Here is a 19893-nt window from a genome sequence, read left to right on the forward strand (position 1 = left end):
CTCCCCCAGCTGAGAGAATGTGCGTTGAAATCACCTAGTATGAAAAATGATTTGGGCAACAATTTTACTATATTATTCCAGCCAGACAGATCAAAAGGGATGTTAGGGGGAATATATACTGAAATATAGGATACATTGTTTATAGAGGCTGCAACAATTTGGAAAGATGAGGAGTTTGGGACTAGGATGTGGGAATAGTGAAGATGGTTTTTAATAAGAAGGGCTGCTCCTCCTCTACCATCGGGTCGGTCATCACGCAGGCAAATATAACCTGGGATAACAAAGTTGTATCCTGGCTTGAACCAGGTTTCTGATAAAGCAGCTATGTCAATTTTGTATTCATTTAGAAGGGAACATAAATCTATTTTATTCGAAATAGCACTACGGCAATTCCACTGTAAGATAGATAATTTTGACTCCATCTCGTTAAGATGAGAGTCTTGTGTAATAGGGGTGATTATGTTATTAGAGGAGATTGGAATTTTGTGAGGCATTGTGATTTTGGAGAGTTGAATTGGAAGTGGTTTTGGCAGCGTTGTACGGTTTTTGGGGGGAGTTTTCGAAAATTGAGGTAATAAGTATGATTAATTGAGAAAGTACGTGTGATAAATTATCCGGTGTTGTAACACTGGCCTCTTTATTGCCAGACTGAAGAGCACAACCATCGGGAGAATTTGTATACGGTAAAAAGGAAATGGACTTTAATTTATCAAGAGTTGATTTGCTAATGTTAGGAAGAAACAATGACCTCGGAGCGGATTCTTTATAAACCGTCTTGTTATACGACAAAGGTTGTGAATGAGAAGATTGTTGGATATTACGGGATTGTGAGGAAGTGGTAGACTTTGTAATATCTGCGTATGATTTTCCCTTGCTAAATGTGGACTTGGCAGCCTCGTTATATGAAATATTTTGTTCAGTCATGCTCCTCTTTATTAAATTTTGCCTCAAATATTCAGGACATATTCTATTGGTAGCTAAATGATTACCTGAACAATTTACGCATGTAGCATTCTGAATTTCAACTTCGCAAGTCTCACCCATATGCTCCAATCCACACTTGAAACATCTAGGTTTGGACCTGCAAATTGTCTTGGCGTGTCCATAACGACAGCATGCGAAACAAAGAATTGTAGGATAGATGTATAGCTCAACGTCTATTACCGAATAGAATGAAAATATCTTTTTAGGGAGAATCTGCCCTTGAAAAGTAAGAATAACAGTTTGGGTGGGTACCCACGAGAATTTTTGGTCTACAGGCGAAGTGACTTTTCTCGATAGTCTTCGAGATTTTGTAATCATACCACATTCATTTGGAACCTCAATATTTTTTACAATCTCTTCATGGGTCCACTCTAAAGGGATACCCCTGACCAGGCCCATGCGAGAGACCATATGGTACGGGATAAATACTTTATAGTCATATGTTTCCAAAGCATTATCATCAATAAAACTATTTGCCGCTGAGTATGTCAAAAATTGTACAGAAATCCGGTTTCGGCCGATAGATTTTATTCCTGCACGAGGAACAATACCAGGAATATTTAGGGATTGCAAAAGTTTGCCAAAATCGATGATATTCAAAGAGAAAGAAGAATTGGGGACAACGTTTTTTTGGACAAAAACGCAGAAAGGTCCACTGTCTCTTTCTGTGTATTTGTTTTTGATATATTCTGACTGTAAGGAAGAAGGATCATTAGATGTTGAAGGGGATAAGGTTTTCGGAGTTGCATTATGAATATCTTTGGCAGAATCAGTTTTAGAAATTTTTCTGATTTTGTTGGGGAGGATTGGAGACGTGGGTAATGAAGAGTTGGAAGAAGATGTAGATGGGATGTCGGGAGGCTCCTTACGACGTGTTTTAATTCTTTCCATACTTATTCAGAAATAATCCAATAAGTGTATAGAAAGAAAAATATATATATATAAACGAAAAATATTATATGCAACTAAAAAATATTATTGTTGCAATTTACTATTACAACTAGGAAAATAATAAAGTACGAAATTTAAGAATTAAAATAATAAAATAACGATAGATTTGGCTTATCTGAGAAGTAATCCTTAATCAGCAACCATTTAAACTATAAACAACTTATGAAATATCGAAAAAAACTCAAAATATGACAAAATTATTGGAGCTATGTAATATATGAACTGACAAACACAACTGTCAAAACTCAAGTCCAAGCCACTTTTGCTTGGCATGAAAATAAACATCAATGCAGCTAGTTATTTTTAACATGTCAATATATTATACTTCCAAGTTTAATATAGCTTTGGGTTTTATCAGGGCAATATTAATCTAGTAAGATATCAAATAGTCAATGATCACGTTTTTGTAAAAAATGCACTTGATCAGTTTCTCCTGTATGACTACGATTTGTTTTCATTAACAGGTTAAAAAACAAACCAACTCGAAACTAGTCATAAAACTGTTAATGAAAACGGTAGCTCATAACATGTGAGTCAAATACAAATACAAAAAGATAACAAAAGAAAACATGTATTGTATTCTAGCTTTTTATATAAAAGAAAAGTTACAATGATTAAAGAAAACACTTCGTTTTTACCACTTGAGTTTTATTATAGACTACATGTTTCAGAAGTTAAACTTCCATCATTCAGGTCTGTATAATAAGTTATTATACAGACCTGAATGATGTCTATAATAAAACTCAAGTGGTAAAAAACGAAGTGTTTTCTTTAATCATTGTAACATGTCTTACCACAAAGTTAATGCCGAAACAATAAATAAAATAAAAGAAAAGTTATTTTAGGTAGTATGGACATGTGGAGCAAATGGTTATGAGAAAATGACAAAGAAAGTGTATTTGACGAATGTGAACAGGAGAACAAATCGAGAATGGCCGAAAAAGACTTGGCAAGACCAGATCAATCGGAACCTAAAATCTAGCGCTGTCAAAAGTCCACGTAATCGGAGGGCATGTATGACTAAATGTATGGATGTGAAGGAAGCTAGGAGTGTATGTCAGGGCAGAAAAGTGTGGCGTTCCACTCTCTGCCTACTTCTGCAGCGAAACAGAAATAGTAAATATATCCAGCAAAAACCACGATCCAGCGGAGTTCCTTGAGTCATTCAAATAGTTTTGTTTTATAACATGTAAAATTCATAAACCTCTAAATTCAGCTTGTTATTTAAAATTTAAAATCACCGTCATGTTTATAATGATTATTATTTAAACATTACTTGTACAACTTACTTTGGTTAAATTCCGCAGTAAAACTATTGCGGAGTTGTACCGAATGTAAGTTTAGAATATTGAATATCATTTTGATAGACGTATAATGTAAAAAACAAATTTGTAATAAATTGAATAAAACAGACCTCTGCATCAGGGTTGTGGTTCCTGTCATCTTCCCTTCCTTCTTCTAAACTTTCATTTTCCAGATGTTCCTCTTCGGTTTGGGGCATGAGCTGCAGTTCTTCCTTGGATTTGAACTCCAGTTTTATGATGTAAAATGGAAAAATCAGTCCCAAGATGACCTAAAGACAACAAATAAGCGTTTAGCAAACGGAGAAAGAAACTATGACACTATGAATTCATCCTGTTATAAGAAAAATCATGATGGGAAAGATAGAAGGATGCTGAAGAATTGACAGAAAGCGAGCATTATGGCTGAGCAATATCCTGACTGGACCGAGATAAGAGGTACAGAGGAGTTGTTCCGGATGGCACAATACTGCGAAACCTTTGCCAGAGTGATCACTAAAGTAAAAGGCACTTGACAAGATACAAATAGAAGCAGAAATCAAAACAATCTAAATTATAAATAATGAAAACCCCCCGGTAAATTATCAAAAGTTGACTGGTCCACGGCGATAAAAGGGTTTGGAACCACTTCTCTAAGCTTTTTTCTTCTTATTCTTTTTTAGCCTTCTGTCTTCCACTGCTAGATAAAACCATTTTCCGTATCTTTCCATTTTTTCGGTTAATTGCTGCTTGCAGCCAGTTTTTACCCCCCACAGCAGCTTTGTGGTCGGACGATCTAGTTTGAGGTCTTCTGATGCCTTTTTCATACTCCCAAGGTCTTAAAATCTTAAAATTTTGAGTCCATCTTTTGGGGTCTTAACTTGAAATTTTAAGGGTCTATCTTGTGGGGCCTTGTTTCGGAATATTAGAGGTCCATTTTGTAAGGTCTTGTCTTGAAATTTTAGTGGTCCATCTAATGCGGTCTTGTATTGCTCTAAGCTATACAGTACACTTCAAATCAACTCCGGTAATAAGGAAAGCTCATTGTCAGAGTGAGTAACACTCTTCAACATCGACCAGAGATTCCAAGTACACCCTTTGTATGTCCCAATACCCTGTGGAAAGCTTTCACGAATCATCAAGGTGGTGATACTTACCATGATGATGGATTGGATGGGGATTAGGACCGTCGGGGCGCTGTTCAGAGCTGCCCAAGACAAGGACAATTGCTCTCAAGTGATAATCGACGTCAGGGAGACCTGACATGACACTAACAGAAGAAAAAATAGGTGATACCTTAAGGTTGGTGTTTTTCCTAGTCCTTAGTCCTCCCATCCAGAGGTCGGCCAGGATGATTTGGGAGCAGGGGTGTGCCAGCAGGGCGCGGTGGTTGGCCGCCACCGCCAGACTGAGGCAGGTCTGCCCGGACCAGTTCTGAAGCTCGCAGGTCAACAGCTGTTGCGCCTGATCATCGTCTTGTCGGTAACAAAAGTCTAGTAGTTCAAGGGCTGAAACATATTAAACGACTCAATGAATTTGTTGAATTTTGGTAAATTGTGGTGGGTACATCTATATAAACAAAAATATAAATGTTTGTTAGTTCAAAATTTTACTTTTGGGGCAGACAGAGAGAAAAGAACACCACACTCATCCGTCTTTGCAAACAATATTCGCCTCTTCCACAGTCGTGCATCTCCTCATACATACCTGCTGATTATTTTAACTCCTGACCTGACAACTTTCAAGTATTTGAAATACTTGATCATGCTAAGTTATCATCCGTCTTCCTCTGCTCCTATCCCAACTTTATTTACATCATAAATTTGTTTTACTATTCATCTTTTACCTTCTTCACTCATTTGTAACACATGCTCAGACCACCTCAACATACCTTTCTTAACACATTGTTTTTGGGCGGTTTTTTCATCAACCCTGACCTTAATTAGTATATGAATTAGGATCACATACTAATCACAAGTAACTGCAAACCTAACTCCGATATGTACAATGTTTTTTGACATCTCGCGCTCTACCAAAAGTAAGCAAATAGAATGCTTATAAACATCTCTTGCTTACAAACGCTTTTTAAGTTTTTAATTTTATTTAAAAAAAAATTGTTTACTGAGAGTCAAGTATTTTTTTGTATTTTGTATCAACTAATTCTACTTAGAAACCTATACCCTTATACCCTGTACTATGACTATTTATTTTGTATACCCACACACAGGCCATGCCTTTGTGGGATCTTTTTTTGTATTCATTTTTATTTTTATTAATATTTTTTGTATTTGAATTTATGCTATGTAATGCAAAAGAATTTAAAATAAAGAAAAAAAAATCTCCCGCTCTCTACTAACAGTATGTTAAAGACACTTTTAAATGTTTCCCGCAAACAGTGTGTTAACTTTATCAACATTGCTTATCTCTGTACTCTTAGCCATACAGAAAGCAAAGAAAGTAATCAATACTTCAGCCTTTTCGTGTCCAGTATTGAACAAAGACCTCCCTTTTGGATTTCCACAGTTCTCTGTTGGACTTGACTCTCTTCCAGTGCAGGTTTTAAAGTAATCAATAACCTATGAATGATCGTTGTGCATACCTTTGGTTTCAAATTCTTTCCCGCAATATCTCAGTTCTTCATATATCTCAGTTTCAAGGTCGTCCTCTGCGGCTTCATGGGCCATGGCTTTATACAGCTTGCAGGCCGCCAGCGCCTTGGCCAGGGCTTCTTCTCCGTGCGTCCACATTAGCAGTGCCATCTGGTGGCGCTTTGTTAACACTGCCCACATCTGAAAGATTTAACCCCTGGTTACCAAAATCTGATATATCAGCTTCCGCTACTCTGGCGAAAAATACCGGATCCGTTGGATGTCACATCATGATTTATAAAAGTATCAAATACATTTTGGAAAGTATGTAAGGGATTCCTTACACACTGTTAAGCCGCTTGTGCACTACACGGAATTTTACCGTCCGGCAGTCCGGTTTTGAAAAATGAAAGCGACTATGACAGTTTAGCATTTTCGAATTTATGCGCAACGTGTTCATGCACCGATCAAGAGCACAGATCCGAAGAAAGATGGACAAAAGCACAAGCCAATTCAAGCCAATCATCTGTTTTATATGCTAACTGACATGCCGGACGGTAAAATTCCATGTAGTGCACAAACGCCCTATCCCAGCTATGCCGGTTTTTAAAGAAGTATAAACTACGGGGTTAGTAACGAAACAAAATTAAATTGAATAGCTATTTTATGTTATACATTATTTTGCCATAAATTCGTCTGAGTGAACACATTTTTACTGCATTCGGTCGACATGACGTGACGTAACTGACGTGCCAGACGGTAAAATTCTGTGTAATTCCGTGTAGTGCACAAACGCCCTTAGAGTTGTGCAAAAAAAATTAATTTATGTTTTTTTTTTCTACACAGGATAAATCGAAACATCTTCTCCCTTCCATTATTCTAACTCTAAGAATGTACTCTTAGAACCCCCTTATTTGTCACTATTTTGTTCCATCCTTCTCTAGCACCACACCTCTCATTACTTACTTATTTACTTCAGCCTTCTTCTTGGGTCCAGTATTGAACAAAGGCCTCCCTCTTGGACCCACTTCTTCCAATTCTCTCTTTATGACTAGCCATATAATTATATTTTGGACTTACCAGTAATTCATTGAAGGGATAATCGAATAGCGCCATTTCAGTAGTGACCGGCATGAAACCGGTAACAAGACTGAGCGGATTCCCGCTGTAGTGCCGAACAAACGAGGCGGAGTTTCGATGGACGTTAGAATTCTTATTCATTACTTTGGCATATATTGGACGAAATTTTCTTCTTGTGTAGTATGCTCTGAAATAGAAGAAAGTGAGGTTATGAGTTGTCGTTAATCATAATCATCCGCATATCCGCAAGTGTCTTTCGAATTTGGCATTCAACGAAAAATCTAAAGCAGGCAGGACTCATATTTCTAAAATCCCAAAGCAAATGTATTTGCCACTCCATAGCGGGTGTTTTTGCCTAGTATTTTTCATGCAATAACAGCATTAATGTATAGTAACTTTGAACATAGAAAGTAAAACTATTCACACAAGGAATAGGCCATAAAACTTGAACCTAAGTAGGAACATGATAAGCGGTGTTGTACAAGCCATAGCTAGATTTCAGAGTCACTTGAACTTCAGGTGATTCCAAAAAAAATTGTATAAATTGTTACTTTGTCTGCAGTAAGAACCAAAGAAAGAAGAAGAAGTTAAGAAAGGTGTGTTAAGATGGTTTGGACATGTAGAACGAACGAGTGAGGAAAGATTGGTAAAACAAATTCATGAGGCAAATGTAATTGGGAAAAGGAGCAGAGGAAGACCGAGAAAAACATGGCACGATCAGGTATGCCAAATACTTGAAAATGGTTAGGTTAGGAGTCGTAATAATTGGCGGGTATGTATGAGGAGATGCATGAACGTGGAAGAGGCGAAGAATGTTTGCAAAGACAGAGTGGTGTGGCGTTCTATTCTCTCTGCCTACCCCTGTGGGGAAGCGGCGTGATGGTTGGTAAGTTAGTCTGCAGTTACTCTAAACACCAATTAGTACTATAGAGGTACCACTCCCTCAAGATGTCAAGCCAGGATATGCATATTCTTCCTATGCTGTGTTTACCTTCCACTTTGTCTCGTAATATAATACATATTACTTTGTATTTGTCCCCCTACATAAGATGGGCAAAGTACTCGAGCTATTTTTTCAATACTGACTATAAATTGTTTCTCTTTTCCCATGCTGAAATTTGAAATCATTGAGTATTTGACATTATTCATATTGAAAGATGTAAACTTTTGCAATACTTTAATTTGTAAGAGAATAAGAGAGACAGGAGCCATGGTGCAGATGGGTAGACTGCGAAACTGGTGTATAAACTGGATTCGACTCCTGTCAATTGCCAAATAAATTTGAGAAAGATTTACTTTCAATTGGTTGTGTTTGAGATGTATTTTTTACATTAAATGTCTCTATCCTTTACTATCCTATCTGCAAACATGCCTTTAAAAAGGAGAGGCTTTATGGGTTGTTCCTTAAAAAAAGTAATATTACTAAATTAGTGCAGCATATGAGGAACTGACGAGGGTTTCGCATAATAGACCGGGTTTCTCAAAATAGACTGGAATGGCAAAGGAGGTGTCATTTATTGCTGCAGACCAATCCATAGGATTGAGACCACAGAGGGAGAGAGAAATAGTTCTGCTCCGGTAATACATCAGTATCATTTATTCCAACTTACCTATAAGCTCCTCCCATTAATTTATTAATAACTAATCCTACATCGTGGAGAGTGTACAGATATCCCCTGGGGATGTGCGGTCTCAGGTCTCTCAGAATGTGTCCCAGCGTGTTGCTCGGTCCCTGCCTCGTGTTGTACAGTTCCTCCAGCCGCGGGATGGTCAGGAACTTCCTCATGGAAACCCCATTCTCCAAGAGGAGCTTCACAAAGTCTATGCGGTCGTGCTCCAGGGCTTGCATCATGGCTTCATCCAAAGCCCCTGAAATCATAATTATTAAGGATTTCAACTTTCTTAAAAAATATGCATTTTTGAAACAACAAAAAAAGTACAGCGGAAGCTCTCATAATGAATATAATTCGTTCCAGAATCTTACTCATTAAGTGGACCATTCGTTAAGCGAAACATTTTTTGACAGTGTCAAACACAATTTTTGAATTACCTAACGTCATGACTCACAGTGTATCATGTCCCTACTCAGGCTTCAAATTTTTAAGTTTTATAGCCTATACCTACTGGTGAGTGGATTTACTCTTTATGTTTAAGGTTACTATAATTTCATGTGATTCATGAGTGAAAATTCTAGGCAAAAACACTCACTATCTAGCTAGAGGCATGAGTTTATAAATTTCATTGATTCTTAGTTAGCAGTGAAGTTACTTAGGTGTATGATTTTAATTGTATGATTTTCTAACACAAGTTAATGTCGTGAAATAGGTACTTGACCTTTCTGTATAACTGTAAATTAACTAAAAAAAACTATAAATGTCACTCATTGAGGGAGCAACTTTTTGACAGTTTCTTTTACTCTATATAAGAGGTGGTCGTTTTGAAAGGTTCTACTGTATTAACACACTTCCGACAGGAAAAGTATTTCTACCCGTCGGGTTGATAGATGTTCAAGGACCAGAAGGGTTTTTTTCACCTTCTGCGCTAGCCTCATTTTAAAAGCAGAAAAGAAGGAATTATCCAATGTTTTTATATGAATATTATATCCCAATCTCTTTGCTAAGGTCTTAACTATATGTACATAATTATCAAATATGTATAAATAGTTAGGACTTGTCGCCAGCGGTCCATAGGCGTAAAAAAAAAACATCTGAAATGTGTTAATATAAGAACATTTTGAGTGTGTCCAAATACTTGTTCACTAATCTGGATCATCTGGAATTGTAGGAGTTATTTCTAATATTATTTTTTGACATCTCAACAAAGATGAAGACTTCCAAATTCTTCTTCATCTACGTTGAAATGTCAAAAAATAATGTGTTAATATAATAATAATAAAATAATAAAACCCTTATCCGCACCCTAATGGTGCATAGGGCACTGCGTCGTATAAACGCAGTGTTATCTTGATGGTTTACACATGGAGGAAAGGTGATCAGCCCTCCGCTTCAGGTACCAGTCCAGGGCAATATTGAATAAATATGACAGTGAAAAAATCACTTATATTTATTTTACCCCCTTTGGGAATCGAACCCGGGACCTCCAGAACGGTAGCCGAGCGTGCTGACCATTACACTACGGAGGCGGACATGTGCGGTGTTAATATAAAGATCATAAAAAAATTTGCTTTAATAATTACTAAGTTATCGAGTGAAACATTGTTTTAAGGGAATTTCCTATCTCCCTATTGAAATCCAGGTAGGTTGAACTAACTAATCTAACATAACCTACTCATCACTCCGCTTACCGCAGGGGTAGGCAGAGAAGAGAAGTTTGTCATTACCTGGGGGCCATTCTTGTCCGTACACAAAGATTTCTGAGCGAGCAATGTCCACTCGGTTCCAGGTGAGTGAGAGAGACAGCTGTTCGGAGGGAGCGAGATGCTGTGACCTGAAGAGGGCCGTCAGGATGGTCTGGTCAAGCTCCTGGGATCCTCCTTCTGCTCGCTCCTGTATCCTGAACACTGTTATCTGAGGGAGACAGAGCTTTATTAATTACTTGAAAGGCGACGTGGCGTACTTGGGTAAACGCTCGCTGCGAAACTGGCGTTGCGGGTTCGATTCCCTCCAATTGCAAAATGAATTCAAGAATGACTTATTTTCAATTGGTCTAGGTGTTTCTGATATATTTTCCACATTTACTTTCCCTATCCTTACTATCCTACCTGCAGACAAGCATCTAAAATATACGCTATGCGGGTTATTCCTAAAAAAAAAACTTGTTTGTCATGAGCGTTGCAATTTAAGCGGCAGGTGACTTACAGCATGTGGGTCCTCACATGAATATAGGTATGCAACGCCAAATTACCTAGGCATTGCTACTATTTTCCTCATCTTCTCATAGAGTACCTACTATTTCTCATCCATTTTCTTACCAGAAGATCTTTACATAGAAGTAATGTCCATCACTGTGAACTCCTTAATTTGTATCATCCATATTAAAGACGGGGACATCTTTAAGATGGAGACCTTGGGAGAGCAAAAAAAAAAAACGTCAGAAGACTTCAAAAGAGATTGTCTGACAACATAGTCACTGTGGGGGGTAGAAACTGGCTGCAAGCAGCAACCGACCGAAGGACATATCCAGCAGTGGAGGACAGAGGGCTCATGAAGAAGAAAGAAGAGGAAGTTATACCATCCAGTATCTTATCTTATTACGTTTTTGACATCTCAACATAGATGAAGAAGAATACGGTAGTCTAGGCATATACAGGGGTTAGGACCATCATAGGTTTTCTTAAGTAATCACTTTATACACACACATGTAACTTTCACCAATTCTACTCATGATTGACGACCAAGCTAGTCAATTTTTGGAAATCACTAATATATTGATCACACTCGTGACACAGTAAATGTGAGTTCATAACCGCCATCTATGTTGGGATAAGGAAAGCTTTTTACAGCTCTTATTTTATTGTAGGTTCATAAATTTGGGAAGTACCCTGTTATCATATAATCACAATTGATGTAACAGTTATGTGGTGCCCTAAGCGCCACTTGATAGTGGTTAGAAGTAGACATGATTTTGATATTCTATCAAACATGGTTTCATATAAAATTATCTATTGAATTGGTGTATACTTTGTGGAATAATACAATGATGAAATTATTTCTCCAATTTGGAGTTAATTAATTAAACACGACTTGTTTTCAGATCTAGAGATATTTTCATCAACAGGTGAAGTATTTGCACTTTTTTCTGTTTATAAGAACATCTGTATGTAAGTTGTCGAAACTAGTTGTACATATTTACATAAATAAGCCTAAAAGTTTAAGTTATTAAAAAAAAAGGCATTCATTTTTATTAGTATTTTACACATCTTATCTCAAATTTATATTAAAACGCAAAGATAAGATAAGCATTTTACAGGATACTAATATTGAATCAGCACACGTGAGATTAGATAAAACGATACTATTATAGACGGATATCATTTATTGATAGTTGAAGTTTTGCGGGAATTGCTCATAAGTAAAAGCGTATCAATAAAGTAAAAAGGCCGGGTTTAAAGTGTGATTGACTAACAAACATGGAGGATCACAAGGGTATCAAATATAGACCCAGCATGTTGCTCAAGAAAGAAGAAAACGTTTTGATATCTAACTTGATCGGTCCTCGATGCATCAGTTTGGCGACGGCGGTGGTCCAATTGTTCACGACCGAAGGTCCGGGCCACAGCGAGTGGGTTCACATGGATACCGGGATTCTTTGCTTCATCAAAAACAACCATCTGAAGTCCTACTTCTTCACAATGTACTGTATCGAAAGGGAAATACGCATCTGGGAACAGGAGGTCTACAATCAAATACAGTACAAGACCCCGTTACCATTCTTCCACACGTTCGAAGCCGACGAATACATGGTGGCGTTCAATTTTGCCAGCGAGATAGAGGCGATGTTATTCAAGTCGTCGTTGTATGAAAAAATTGAATTGAAGATTCAAAGAAGACAAGAACGCCTGCGGAGATCCGCTCTTCAAACGAATCTTCTCCCAAACACCCCGGGAAACTTAGCGCAGATAACGCTAGACAATAACCTCAAGCGAAACGAACTAGGCGGTGTTAGAAATGACGCTGGCGGTGTAATAAAGGATAAAAATACTGTCAGAAAGAAGAAATCTAAAACGCGTAAACTTACCAAAGCCGATATTAGTTTTCCTAAAGACTTCAAGCACGTGTTCGGCTCGTCCAATATGAAAGATGAACAAGTATTAGACGTTGACGGTATTCTGGCGGGACTTTCTGCAGAATTTTTACATAAAGCCCGTATTACCGAATCCGATCTCCGAGATGAGAAAATACGGTCCTTCATAGCCCGTTTCATCAATAAAAACAGTGGACTACCGCCCCCCGCGGAAGCTCCTGTTCAACAAGTCGAAGAAAAACCTTCAAGAAAAAAGAATTACATACTGAAGTACATGACTCTTCCGCAGAAGACTAAGAAAAGAAGAGTGACGAAAGCTGATATCGGGTTGCCGAAGGATTTCAAACACGTGTTCACGCCGGTCGCTATTGACGGCTGGGATGACAATGCGAAGGATGCCAAGCCCGTCCCGGAGAGTCCGGTGGATCTTCCGTCGAGAGGACAGCCTATTTTTAGGTCAGCGAGGACGCCTAAAGGGGCCGCTTCAAAAGAGCCCCGGTTGTCCCCGCCCAATTATCCTGCGCCTTTGTATATCCCGCCGCCCCCTCAAGCGCCTCTGCCCCCTCCTCCTCCTCCACCGCCTATCAGTCCGCGTCCGCGGTCCATCAATTCCCCGAGAGCCCAAAATGGCGACCCGAGAACCGCGCTGATGGACAGCATCCGCGGAGGGAAGCAGCTCAAACAGGTGGACGTCAATAGCGCGCCAAAGGAGGGCGGCAAAGGAGTGTTGCTGGATGAGATACGCAAAGGCGTGGAGCTTAAGTCAGTTCCCGCTAGCGAGAACAAAGAACGAAGAGTCATGGATACGGCAACTTTGGCCGGTGCGCTCGCAGTGGCTTTGGAAGAAAGATCCAAGGCGATGCGTTCAGACTCATCGAGTGAAGAGGAAAGTGGCAGCGATGCGGATGTGGACGAATGGGAAGATTGATGGAAAAACAACTATAATTAGAAATGATATTTAAAAAAATTGTTTTAATTTTCCTAATCAGAACGTTTTAAGTGAATTTTTTAATAAATCTTGACCAAGAAACGTGTGTGTTATTTAGATAAAACTTAACCATTAGAATTTGGCCCAGCGCCATTGTACTGTAACCGTTAGTTATGTAAATTGTTCCGAAGCACTATGACGCTTAAATTCTCAGTGCAATTTTTCCCTTCAATTTGAGTGCGTCATATTGCGGTTGGTGCGTGTCTTGATAATTGTATTTAATGGTTATTCTATTGAAACAAATACACCCTAAAGTGAATGGATATATTCCACCATATTGGATGTTAGTTCTACTGCAGTGGATCACAATGTATCGGATGCATAAACACTACGGACGATGAGACCTTTGTTCCAATAAATGGAGACAGTGACGCCAGAAGGGACATTATTGAACATTGTAAATAGAAACAGGACATCCTGGAAAGCTGAACTTCCTCATCACAGGAACACGACCGGAGCCCTGAATAAACAGATCTATTAAGAGATGAAGATAAAGAAGAAGTAAATACAAAATGAATCTTTGAATTCATCATCCGTAAAAAGGGACAACGTGGGAAAACATAATTTGAAGTGACATCATCTCGTAATTTCCTATATTTTTTTGGTTAATTGTTTTTTTGTTGTTTTTTTAAAGAACCATAAATGTTATTCTTTATTTGTATACATGCAAAAAGAATCATTAAAATCGGTTGACATTTCGCTCACTCCTTTCAAGAACGTCATTAATCAAAAATTGTCAATTTTCAGTTGTGCATATTTTCAGAATGCCCAGAGAATGTACTATATCCCAGCAAAAGAGGCATATTTTAAACTTAATATTTACCCGCTACAGGGCAGAAAATGTTGTTTTTGCATTTTGAAGAAAAGGTATTGTTTTATTATTTTTTTTAAATACACTAAATACAATATTTTTCAAATGGAATAAAAACCTTCAGGTTTACCTAAAAAGATCTGTTACGCAGTAAAAAATTCAGTAAGTGGCTTGATCTAAAATTTATTTTTTCTACTACTACTACTACTACCATCACGCCGTTTCCCCGCAGGGGTAGGCAGAGAGGATGGAACGCCACACTCTTCTGTCCTGACATACACTCCTATATTTATTTTTAATACATTGTATTTTATTTTTAAACTTTAAAAACATTCACCTGAAAAATCAAGTTTTTTGATTTATGACGTTCTTGAAAGGAGTGAGCGATTTGTCAACGTTTTTGCATCGTTATTGAATACCATATTTTTTAATAATAATAAATCCCTTACCGCACCCCAATGGTGCATAGGGCACTGATTCATATAAACGCAGTGTTATCTCGATCGATTACACATGAAGGAAAGGTGATCAGCCCCCCACTTCAGGTACCAGTCCAGTGTAATATTGAATAAATATTAGAGTGAAAAAATCACTTATATTTATTAAACCCCCCTGGGAATCGAACCCGGGACCTCCAGAACGGTAGGCGATCATGCTGACCATTACACTAGGGAGGCGGACATTTTTAGTATCTAAAAAGACTGTAGCAATTTATACACATACTTCCTTAATAAGCATAGCATTAAAATGTTTAAAAGAAAAGACAATATTTTAAGTGGGTTTTAATAAAAAATTAATAACTGAAGTATATTTACCAGATTTTTTTTCCTCGTGCATTGCAGCAATTCCGTATAGAGGCATTCCGCCAGTGACTGGCCGACCTCGAAAGTTTTTTGTATGGTGTTCAGCAAATACTCTTTCATGGACTCCAATACAGTTTGTTCTCCGGATTCTAAAGCATATCTGTAAATAAATAAAAAAATATTTATATATTTTATTTATTTATTTAATTAATATAGTTACATTTTTTTAAAAACAATTTTTAGTCATTTCTATTTAATACAATCTTATAATTTATGTATTAATTTTATATCAAACACAGATTTTTTGAGTCTACTAAGTTGTATTTTATTAACAAAAACACATAAAAAATTATATTGTGACAATTGTTTCGCCTTGTTAGGGCATTATCAAACGAATGTCTTTCGTTTGATAATGCCCTAACAAGGCGAAACAATTGTCACAATATAATTTTTTATGTGTTTTTGTTAATAAAATACAACTTAGTTGACTCAAAAATTCTGTGTTTGATTTAAAATTAGTACATAAATTAAAATGGAGTTCTACAAATTAAACGCCAAATCAATAAATAACAATCTTATAATTTTAGTTGCCCTGAGCTTCTCTGAAAAAGACACTGAGCTCTTGTGCTTGGAGAGGGACTTTTTTCTTATTTTTTTTATTTCTTTTTTTGATAGTAACATGTTATACATTTGAAAAACATATTACCAGGGAACATTTATTTTTATGCGGTACGAGGGAGTTATCTTTTTTAGTTTTCTATTGTAAAGTCTGTATATGTTAATTTCTTGATTAATGTTTTACTTAGTAAATACCACAATTCTTAAAATCTACTGTGACACGTGTTTCGATACGTTCCACATCATTTTCAAACACCGTATGAAATACGGTGTTTGAAAATTATGCGGAATGCATCGAAACACGTGTCATAGTAGATTTAAAAAAATAGTGGTACTTCTCAGTAAAACATGAATTAAGAATGGATAGATTTTGCCACAAAGTGACTGCAGAATCAATTAATCTGTATATGTTCAATAAGTTTTATTTTTAAAGTGTTTGTGACTTTTATATTTTTAATTTCTTAAGGGAGGCTGTTGAATTTTTTTATTCCTAAGTATATGTAATTTTGTCGGTACTGTTTAGTGTTGCATTTGGATATTTTAAAATTATTTTTATATCTTTGGGATATATTTGTTTCTGATTTTGAGTGATTGTTCTCTTAACTAACTAACTAACCATCACGCCGCTTTCCGCAGGGGTAGGCAGAGAGAATAGAGCGCCACACCACTCTGTCCTTGCAAACATTCTTCGCCTCTTCCACGTTCATGCATCTCCTCATACATACCCGCCGATTGTTACGACTCCTAACCTGACCACTTTCAAGTATTTGGCATACCTGATCGTGCCATGTTTTTCTCGGTCTTCCTCTGCTTCTTTTCCCGCTAACATTCGTCTCATAAATTTGTTTTACAGTTCTTTCCTCACTCATTCGTTCTACATGTCCAAACCATCTCAACACACCTTTCTTAATTTTATCGATAATGCTTATCTCAGCTTTGCATTCCTTCCTTATTTCACTATTCGTACATCTATCATACATCATTTTGTCGCACATTCTTCTGAGAGATCGCATTTCGACTGCATTCAGTCTACTTTCATCCTTCTTTTGCCAACTCCATGTTTCACTTCCATACATTAGAGTTGGAACCAGGACTCCGTTGTTCTCTTTAAGAGTGTTTATAAATATTTTAAATGTTAAAAACAATATGGTAAGCCATTTTTTCATCTTCTTTGTGTGCCACGTCAGGTCTCCTCTAGTCCACTATTACTCGGGTGTAGTTGTCCTTGACTCGGGCAGCTCTTAAGGCTGTAGAGGAAGCCAAGGGAATGATGTGTGACAGGGTGACTTAAGGCGACCAAAGCTGCAGCTAGGGAGACAACACGGATGAAGAAGAAGAAGAAAATATTTAATACTTTGTACACAAGTTGGCAGTCACACCAGTCTGATGGTGTCGGTTATGTTGAAACCCGGTTGCTGGTCAAATAAAATTCATGTGGAAAAAATTACATAGTTGTTATTTTACTCTACTGTATAATATCAAAAATATCATTTGTCAGTTTTGATTTTATTTTCATTGCCGCATTGCATTGACAAAAATTTGGACACACTCAAATTATCATAATTAAAATTATCATAATTGAATAATAAGTGGACGTATCGATAGTCCGGTTTTGACTTCCGAAATAACGTATAATGTACCCGGCTACCGTACCCGTCACACGTCACAATCTTTATTCCTGTACCTGTCCTTCGAACTAATTATGCGCGGAGTTCACTTATGTTTCGTATGGCTAGAGAGTACAACTCATGTTTTAGCCAAGTTGACATTTTCAATTGCAGAAAATCTGTTTTGAAAAGTCGAATGGTGAGCATATTGTCCTGTCAGGATCTTTAAAAACTATGCTTCTCTGCATTGTATGTATGTTCCTACTGGAATCAACATCCATCTTACACACATTTTCTCTCATAAATACGTGTTTATTAGCTAGATCTACACTAAATATTTTGTACTAATTTTTATGTTTCTGTGGTTAACTATAATTGGCTTGTTTAATGTATTCATATTTTCGTTGTTTTGTTTTACATATCGCTCACTCCTTTCAAGAACGTCATAATAAAAAATTTGATTTTTCAGGAGAACGTTTTAAAAGTTTAAAAATATAATAAAATTTATTAAAAATAAATATCAAGCCACTTATTGAACTTTTTACTGTGCAACAGATCTTTTTAGGTTAAACCTGAAGTTTTTTCTCCATTTAAAAAATAACTAGTTTGTTTTTAAAAAAAAAAAAGCAATACCTTTTCTTCAAAATGCAAAAACAACACTTTCTGCCCTGTAGCGGGTAAATATCAAGTTAAAAATATACCTCTTTTGCCGGGATATAGTACATTTTCTGGGCATTCCAAAAACATACACAACTGAAAATTGTAAATTTTTTATTTATGACGTTCTTGAAAGGAGTGAGCGATATGTTTCTGTAGTTAACCTAAATAAGAAAATAAAATAATTTAGTGAATGCTTCAACTAGAAGCTAGTCACAACAGTAAAATTAGTCGGATTATTTGTGTTTGATTGATGAAACCCGGTTGCTGGTCAAATAATTTTAATTTATATTATAGTCTAAAAAAGGTCTAAAAAACCACATTCAATAATTTTTATTGAATATGGTTTTTTAGACCGGAATTCTGAAAATTGGTGTGGCAGTCAATGTGTTAAGGACATTTTATAAAAATGAAACACTTGAATATACCACTTTAATGGGTTTTATTTTTATGTATGACTAGTTTAGAAAACGATAGATGTTTTGTTTTTGTGTTAAGGACACAATACACACTTGTGGACGAAGGCTATCAGGTCAGCTGCTCGACCACTCCCGTCGCAGACCACCACTGGGACGGGAGGATTGTCCGTGACGTACTCCAGCACGGCTCGGATGGTATGGGTTCCACCTTCTATCACCAGACAGACCACAGGGGTTGAGGAATGTGTATCTAGAACAAAACGACAGGAAAATTAAAAAAAACCTCTTATTATTAATTAAACATCTGAAAGGGTAAATGATCAAGAGTTAATTTTATGAAAATACTAAAATAGTTTGTATTCTTGATTTTTTTCTCTTTTTTTGTGTGTATTGAGGTTAACCCTTACTGGTCCAATGTCGAATCTCATTCCACATCGGTTTTTCCCTCTTAGGTCCCATGTCGGATGTAATTCGACATTTTTTTCGTCATTAGTAATATTTATTAAAATTCCAAGCTTACATTTTTATCACTCGTATCTATTACAACAGTATGTGAAGCAGAGGACAAAAGATTTTTTTTCCAAATGGAATGTAACTGTCTACTTAGATTTTTTTTTAATTTTGGGGGACCGGAAAGGGTTAAAATGGTTAAATACAATAAAAAATTTATGCAAAAAGAACTCCACCGACAGGAAACACGAGGTGGCTTGGTGGGTCTCTGCAATTTAAAAAAAAATATGTTTAACATTTGTTATGCGAGTGTTTTTGCCTAGAATTTTCAGTCATGAATTACATGATATTATATAATAAAAAAAAAAACCCTTACCGCACCCAATGGTGCATAGGGCACTGCATTATATAAACACAGTGTTATCTTGATCGTTAGAAAGGAAAGGTGATCAGCCCTCCGCTTCAGGTACCAGTCCAGGGTGATATTAAATAAATATTAGAGTGAAAAAATCACTTATATTTATTTGACCTCCCTGGGAATCGAACCCAGGACCTCCAGAACGGTAGCCAAGCGTGCTGACCATAACACTACGGAGGCGGAAAAATATATACATGATATTATAGTAATTTTAAACGTAAAGAGTAAATCCACTCACGAGTAGGCATAGGCTATAAAACTTAAAAAGTTGAAGCCTGAGTAGGGACATGATAAGCGGTGTTGCATAAGCCGTAGCTAGATTTCAGAGTCACTTGGACGTTAGGTAAAATAAATAAATCGTTATTTAAATAAATGTTTACAATTTATGCTAATAAAAAAAGAAAAAAAACACACATAAAGAATATGGAAGTCGGGGCATTAACGGGGCTTACGACCCGGAGGATGGAAAGGATCTTCTGTCGTGACATACAATCCTAGCTTCCTTCACATCCATGCATTTAGTCATACATGCCCTC

At 36.9% G+C, this 19893-nt stretch overlaps 1 protein-coding gene across 1 annotated transcript in view; it reads right to left on the bottom strand.

Moving 5' to 3' along the window:
• The window catches only part of LOC148302706 (transient receptor potential cation channel trpm-like), a 248030-nt gene that overhangs the window by 38619 nt on the left and 189518 nt on the right, over positions 1-19893 (bottom strand). The window contains exons 8-15 of the mRNA XM_088271175.1: positions 18583-18739; positions 15201-15348; positions 10224-10410; positions 8494-8752; positions 6884-7070; positions 5815-6004; positions 4512-4723; positions 3350-3508 (exon numbers count right to left, since the gene is read on the bottom strand). Coding sequence (XP_088127301.1) covers positions 3350-3508; positions 4512-4723; positions 5815-6004; positions 6884-7070; positions 8494-8752; positions 10224-10410; positions 15201-15348; positions 18583-18739 — 1499 coding nt within the window. The remainder of the gene's footprint in view (positions 1-3349; positions 3509-4511; positions 4724-5814; positions 6005-6883; positions 7071-8493; positions 8753-10223; positions 10411-15200; positions 15349-18582; positions 18740-19893) is intronic.

Source organism: Brachycentrus maculatus, unplaced genomic scaffold (genome assembly GCF_059751285.1).
Source record: "Brachycentrus maculatus isolate JH-2025_06_01 unplaced genomic scaffold, ASM5975128v1 h1tg000421l, whole genome shotgun sequence".
NCBI lineage: Eukaryota > Metazoa > Arthropoda > Insecta > Trichoptera > Brachycentridae > Brachycentrus > Brachycentrus maculatus.